This window comes from Coloeus monedula (assembly GCF_965178545.1).
Source record: "Coloeus monedula genome assembly, chromosome: 3".
NCBI classification, from domain to species: Eukaryota; Metazoa; Chordata; class Aves; order Passeriformes; family Corvidae; genus Coloeus; species Coloeus monedula.
Window position 1 is genome coordinate 70,436,848 of NC_138783.1, and position 7,597 is coordinate 70,444,444.

Below are 7,597 nucleotides of genomic sequence, written 5' to 3' on the forward strand. Positions count from 1 at the left end.
TAAATTTTAAATTTAAATGCTAGCCAATTTTTTCTTATTGAGGAAGACAATGGCGAGTGGGGTGGTTTTTTTTCTTCCCTTAACAGAGAAATTTAAAATATGGGTTGAGCTTGGACTGGTTTTCCAACATGTATAATGCAGAAGGTATGCTATCAAGCACCTAAAGAGCTGCCTACCCTCATTTTGCTGTTTCAGCTGCTTTTCAGTTGAAAGGCAGACTTCCTCTGGTAGCCTCTCAGTAGCAGGTTTTGTAGTAGACTTGTGGTCAAGAACTTACTGCTTTTCTTCTCTGTGCAAAATTCACCTTGATCACAGAGGTGTGTCCGGCTTAGTTGAAGTTCCACCGGTTAGCAGAACATTCTCTGTTGTCTTTTATTTTTTTTTCTTGCTTGCATGCATGTCCTGATGAAACTTTGGTTTAAAAAAGCAAAAGTAAAGTTAAAAAAAAACCACAAACAAAAATCATTTAGAGAAAAAATGATCACTGGAAAAAATCAGGGGCTCATCCAGGACAGCAGGAAGAAAAAGTGCATAATGCAGGAAAGAAAAGAATTAAATCTTTTGCTGAACTTGTAAAATCTTGGTGTAGATTTTCATTTGAACCTTTGGAGTTTAAATGCACATGTGTATATGCACATAAACATATATCTTCAAGGTACCATTATTGCTAATGTAACTTCTCTGTGACTATTGTGTACATCTTTTTTCTTCTTAGCTGAAATATTCTTTCAAATGCAGTGAAATGTAAATATTTTTAAAAGATTTTGAAATGTGGAGTTGACAAAAACTGTAATATTGACATATGTTGAGTAATTTTCTTTGGCAAGTGTTCTTCCTCCTCTTGGACAGGTGTTTTTTCATAGATGGTTAAATCCCAAGTCATAATCTTCTACAATTCATTATTGGCTTCTTGCTAGAGCAATCCTTACTATGTCTTTTTTTTTTTTTCCTCTTTTGACTTGCAGTACATTTACTGTATACATTGCTAAATGTACATTTTGTGAACCAGGTAGTCTTCTAACACATTAGTAATTTATTTTGAGAATTCTGCTTGAAAAGAATTTGCAAATCAGACCATTTTCAGGATTTTTTTCTTCTTTATAAGTATTTTCATGCAGTCTTTTTAGCAGATGATACTTGAACTGAAAATTCTGAAAACTAAACATTTCTGAAAAGGTTTCCATAAAATTGAATCTTTGTATCACAAGATAAAAGTTGACTTGCTTGGTGAATATGTGAATGATAAATAAAGTCTTCAATTTACTTTTTAGGCTAATTTAAAAATTTTATTAGTAAGAATAATGTAGGTTAGTATGGATATATGTTAATATACTGAATTTTGTACATTTTCTACACTTTCAGGACTCCTTCTGTTCTTTCGAGGCTTTGTTAATTATCTTAAAGTCAGAAATATGTCTGAAAGCATGGCAGCTGCTCACAGAACAAGATTTTTTTTCTTGTACTGAAGGTAAGCAATTTTCAGTGATGAGGTTATCTTTCCCAGGAAAATGGAGAAGAATGAAATATTAAAAATAAATAATCAAACTTCTGTCATGAAGTAGAAGTTGCATGGGTTTTGAACATCTGTCATGAATATTGCATATATATTCTTTGTGGTCTTGGAGATGTGTGAAGTCTCTTATTTGAAAGTAAATAATGCATCCTCATTGCCTCCAGTCTTCCCTGGAACTCATTTTCAGTAACAAAAATGAAGAGGAACATGTTGTTTTTCCCCAAGAAACAGTATCTGCTGCTGTCAGGATACTGTCCTTGGTGTTGGAAAACTCGCTTTAGTAGTCAACCTGTTATCAGCAAGTTAGGAAGCACTAATCTGCCTGCATATTAAATCTGATTGACATGGGTCTGAACATGCAAACAATAGTTGAGTATTGTCTCTCTTTACATGACTGGATTAAGACAGTCATGTACAAGTATGATTATTGTGTATGCAACAATGTGCTTTATGTATCCTTCAGGTAGCTGACTAATCAATCTGGCACATATCCACTCTTTTTTTTTTTAATGCTATTTATCCATTAAGTGGATTTATTGGACTTCACTATGTAACTTAAACCAGGGGTCTTTCTTTGCATTCAACTTTTTTTATTTAAATTACATGACAAGATAAATTTAAGCCTAGAAACAAGTATTGCAGCATTTTCATTTCTCTGCAGTTTACTAAAAATGCTTAAAGACTGTATTTTGGCATTTTGACATACTTGAGAAGCTATGTTTGCTGCAAAAAAAATGAAAAGTTTATTATAAATTTTCTCCAGGATTGGTCACAGGATCAATAAAACAGTGATAAACATGTAGAAACAGCTAATGATGAATGTGTGCTATACAATATACACTTGATCATGAAAAAAATCTGTTAACATAACTGTGACATAATATTTCTTTTAAATGTGCCATTTTTTCCAAACTATGCAGTGAGTTAATTAACTGAGGTCTATATTGCCTTTTAGTAACCAATCTAAATTGGCAGCTACATGGCAGCATTGCCTTTTTGCCTTTATGGCTTATTTTCTTAGTGTTGTGGTAATCTCTTCAGAATACTGAAATTTGTTGAGGTGAGACTGAAAATATCTGTTAGCTTTCAGTACAATTCTGTTTAAAAATACTATTTTAAAAGCAGTTGTTAGGACTAAATGGTATTTGAGAACTGTAGTTTGAAGAGAACAGTGAGAGTGTAAGGTAATGCACTCTGGGATTCCTTGCTCTTCTGCAGTTCTGATTCTGCATTGGGACAAAACACTGTTTAACCCAGCATTTACTCAAGTTAATGAGTTGTCCTAAGTTCAGTGGCTTTGAATTTTTTCTTTACCTGTAAGCACCACTGAGATGGATGGGTTGTGGGCTCATAAGGTCTGTGTAGTGTTTAGAGAGATGAACACATAAATATTATGTTTTTGAAGCATCCTAAGTACTGAAACAAGAAGTTCAAATTAATTGCTATCACATTAAAATGTCCTTGTTACAGTGACTCCTGTACACTGATTATTAGTTTTAATAAATAACAAATAACACCCCTACAGTTAAAAAATATTCTCAGGTGTTCTTTTGAAATCATAACAAAATAGTAAATTTTTGGGGTTTTTCTCCCATCCTGACGTGGGGGGTGGGGAGGCTGCTGTTCTGCTTGCAGTTCAGGTTTGCTGGTCACTTTGCAACGCTGCTTCTGGTGAGTCACGGTGATGAACTGAAGTACAACTTTTTCTTTATCTCCAGACTGCATCGAACAGACATTCCTTTCCTATGCTGGTGTGAAACTTCCAGATGATCTGTAACCCTCCAAGTTAATAGAATAGAAGACTACTAAAACCAGAAGACAAATTAGTGAAAATATGGCTCCAAAAATGAATGACAGGATGGTTATGCTCAAGTACCAGTTCTGGTCATTCCAGTAAATATTTATAATTGCTGCCTTTTGTTTTAGCACATTTGTATATGTGCTTGTTAAAAAGATAGTACTGAAGTAAGAACAAACTCTCTGTAAGTATAGATTAGGTACAGTCAGACTCAGTTAATCTGTGCTTGTTGTATCTGAAAGATTTGAGTGGTAACTTGTTTCACAGCTTGTATGTACCACTGACTTGGTGATCTGAACTTACAAGTACAATGAAATGCATTAAATGATTCAGATTAACCAGTTCAGGCAGGTTTTTTTTTTATATAATTTAGATTCATCTAATGATTGTATAGAACATTTTTAAGTTTACTAAACCCCAAAGTTCCTTGTCACAAACATATATTCACCAATATTTTATTAAATTCAAACCAATATACTGGTTTGTGCTAAAACTGATACACTTTGAGTCCCCTGTAAATAACTCTGCATAAATGACTGTTTTAATTGCTTCCTAGGAAATATGTCAAAATATATTTTGTAACAGCATATTCTCTAAATTTTGTTTAATCTTAGAGCTATATACATATTTTTTGTTAATTGGCTATTAAAGGTTGAGTTAGTAGTAGATGTAATTTTGGAGGTTTGCATTCTTGAGGTCACTATAAATACAACATCCACACGGAAGGCTTCTCAATAAAAATCATTCAACCACTTTATAATGCTTGTATAGAATAAATACTTTGCCATTTCATAAGAACAAACTAGTTTAAATGCAAGGTAATTTTGGAAGTAATCTGTGAAGGAAAAAAATCTTAAAGCTCTGAAAGTAGAAAACGTGTATTTTACCTCTCCCTTTATTCATTTAAGGTATACAATTACGTTCTTATAAATATCATCTCTTTAAGGGGTACTGTCTACTGTTCATGCATGTGTGGTTTCTTTTAAAGTTTGTGAAATTTATGCTTCTTCTTTAAATAGGAGAAGACATCTCTCAGTCCTTTGTACAACTGGAATCTCAGTTGCAAAATTACATTGGCTGTTGGTTGCACCTTTGAGGAAAAAAGTACAAATAGTTTCCTCCATTTTTCTTTTTAATTAGAATTCTGCTTTTTTATTACTAACATTAAAAACAGTGAGGCTTATGTTGTGTTAAGCTAGTGCTGAATTGAGTTTTGTATCTATAATGAATGTTTAAAATATACATATGTAAACATTTTCATTTTCCTAATCTTTCAGAGATAACTGATAGTGACTAAAATTTTAGGGGCACCTCTACTTCTCAGCATTTTAAGGAAAGAAGAAAGTTAAGTATTATGTTCAATATCTTACTGATATTTCCTTCTAAACTTCTGTTTGTTTCTGTGTTCTTTTGCATTCATTGTCCAGATGAAAAAGAAGCGAATAATAAAGCATTGCTTTGTTTTGCTAATTAAGACTTAATGCTTTTTGGGTTGTTTTGTACTTAGTGTCGAAAAATGCACACTGCAGTATTTTTGTCAACATCGAATTACAGACAAATTACTTGGCAAAATAGGTACTAACTAATCCTCCTTGCTCTTTTTCACCTCTTGTTTGTTTTATGGCAACAAACTGTGAGGACATTTATTTTAAGGAGTTAATGCAACCATGCAAAGCAGGCGATACTGCTTCATTTTCTATGCTTACCACAATCAACTAGTACTATTTTCGAACAATGTAAATTTTCCCATATTATGTAGCAACTTCTGGTAGAATTACTTCTGTTTGATCCATGCATTTTATAGAAAGTTTCATGCAGATACTTTGTGTACTACCTTGGAAAAATTCTTATTTGGTCAGAAAGAATATGTAGGGTTAAAAATGTACACGTTATCTAATCCTCTATAGTTGATGCATCACTTTGGAAGCCTGAAATCTCATCAGCAGGAGGAAGGGAACTGGGACACTATTTTCAAAGACTCTGCAATCTATTCCAGATGTGTCAAATGCTGCATATTTTCCTTGCTATTTCCTGTGAGCTTGGTTTGGAGCAGCTGGCGCTGTGGTTTAGAGACACCTGGCCAGCTTTGCTTTGTGTCTTGGGGGTGCAGGGGGAGAAGCTCCAGTATCACAGTGAAGTAAACAGATTTTGTATGAATGCAAACAAGGCTTTGAAGCTTGGGGCAAAAACAGCTGAAGAGGGGAGGTGGGGAGAGAAAATTTTGGTTTATTTGAGCAGATGGCATTATCATAATTTTTCCAGTTTTGTCCTCTACTTCTATTGATGTGGACACCACAAGAAGATTGACATCTTGAATGTGATTCAGGTAGCCTGTGGGACTTATTAACACATTTCAGAAATGATCTGTCACTCACACTTTCAGTCCTCTTTCAGAGCAGAGGTTGTCTCCAAGCTTCTGCTTTGCTGTCTCACCTAAAGTATGGACACAGTCCTTGTCCTGCAACACCTTTTCAACACCCTACTCTTTCTGTGTCCGCTTCCCTCCCTTTGAATGATGACAGCAGGTAAGGAAAAGTGGCTTTGTTCATGTGTTATCATAACATCAGAAACCTTTTAATCTCTCTTCCACTTTTTGAGAATGTTTTCCTGTAATACTCTGCATTAGTCCCTCCTGTGTGGTTGCTTGCATTGTTCACTTGAGCAAAATGCATTCATTTCATGAAATGACTATAGATAGCTTCCTGGACTTTTGGAGAGAAGATGAATAACCTCTGCTATGGAAATAACATTCTCTCAGTAAGGCAAAAAAAAAAAAAATTCTAATCATGCTGTAGCATGATTAACATGTGGACAGCAGAGTCCATGGTATTGTTTCTCCAGTGTATGTTGTTCTTTTCCACCATCCAGAGATTCTTTTTTCTTTATAATTCTGCGTATACTTTTACCATCTGTATGTTCTCTACCTAGCATATACTTTCCAGTTCCACATCCCTTCTCCTTTTTCTGTGCACTGGCTATGCTTCCTGCAAGGATGGGCAGAAGGCTGCTCTACTGCATATGGGCTGCAGTTAATAAATAAAGCACCTAGCAATTCTGAAGGGTATTTTTTTATTTCTTGCAGCGATGATTTGTATCCCCATACATCCATATTTTATTTCTGATAGGTAATTGCCTTTCACCCTCAACCCTTTTCAAATGAAATAGTCAGCTTTCTTGGATTTTTAATATGGTATATTTTCTGCTTGAGGTAAGTGGAATGCAATGAGGCTTAAAAGTATTGCAAACAGCATCCAGCTCTTGTTCCTTTTTTAATGTGTAAACAAGAATGGTGCCTATTCAAAAAAAGTTTAAAAAGTTTTGGTTCTTTCATGCTGAGGGATGGTCATAGTTATCCTCATGTTTTTACTTTTGTTCTTGTAGTCTTCACTTCTAATCTTTCTTGTGGTCAAAGAAACACTGTGTTTGTGTGTGGATCTGCTTAGTGTAATATGAGAAATTCTTCATTGATTCTTCATTATACATAGCTGCACAGGTGCCCATCCTTCTTAATTTTCTAGGATGGTGTAGTCCCGTGACTTTCAATTGCCCAGTCACACATGGAACGTGGACTCCTGCTGCTATAAATTGTTTATGAGTTAAATAACTGTAAAGCATGCTTCACTTGGATGCATTCATTAACTGGGTCTGGTAGTTTAATATAATTGCAGTAGTGTTGCTGGTTAGTTCACTTCTACTACTGTTCTGTTCTGCCCACTTCCAGCTTTCTCCTGGAGTCTCAAGTGCTGGGTGCCGCGACCTTCCCAAAACTGTCCCCAGATAGAGGGAGCTGCTTTGGCGCTGAGGCCAAATGCAGGCACAGGCTCACACCCCCTGGGTGGTGCAACCACTCAATCACATGTCCAAAGGCAGCGATCAGTGGAGAAGAGGCGAGAAGGGTCTTTTGTATGGGGTTCCAGCAACGAGGGTTTATTCCACATGGGGAGGGTCCAGGAGCAAAAGACAAAATGGAGGATGAGGGTGCAGGTTTCTATATGGGGCTGGTGGGGGTGGGGAAACATCAGAACCGATGGTTTGAGGGCAAGAAGGCAGAGTGATGGTGGAACAAAGGTACAACAACCAATGGGGAAGTAGGAGGGGTGGGCAGGAGAACAGAAACCACTGGGAGAACCAGGAGAGGGGAACTTCCTAGATGGGGGCCAAACAAGGTGTAAAGGGGTGGGGACCAAGGGGCCAATCCAGAAACAGCATATATCAACATAATGAAACAATGCATTGTGGGAAAGCTCCTTGTGCTCACCACAACCTTGGGGGGTGGTTCAGGACTT

At 36.0% G+C, this 7,597-nt stretch overlaps 1 protein-coding gene across 1 annotated transcript in view; it reads left to right on the top strand.

Annotated features, from left to right (window-relative positions):
• NDFIP2 (Nedd4 family interacting protein 2) overlaps nt 1-4,756 on the top strand; it is a 47,130-nt gene extending 42,374 nt beyond the window's left edge. Inside the window, exons 7-8 of the mRNA XM_082277427.1 lie at nt 1,363-1,468; nt 3,232-4,756. Of these exons, the coding sequence (XP_082133553.1) occupies nt 1,363-1,466 (104 nt within the window). The 3' untranslated portion in view covers nt 1,467-1,468; nt 3,232-4,756. The remainder of the gene's footprint in view (nt 1-1,362; nt 1,469-3,231) is intronic.
• Nucleotides 4,757-7,597: the final 2,841 nt, after the last annotated feature.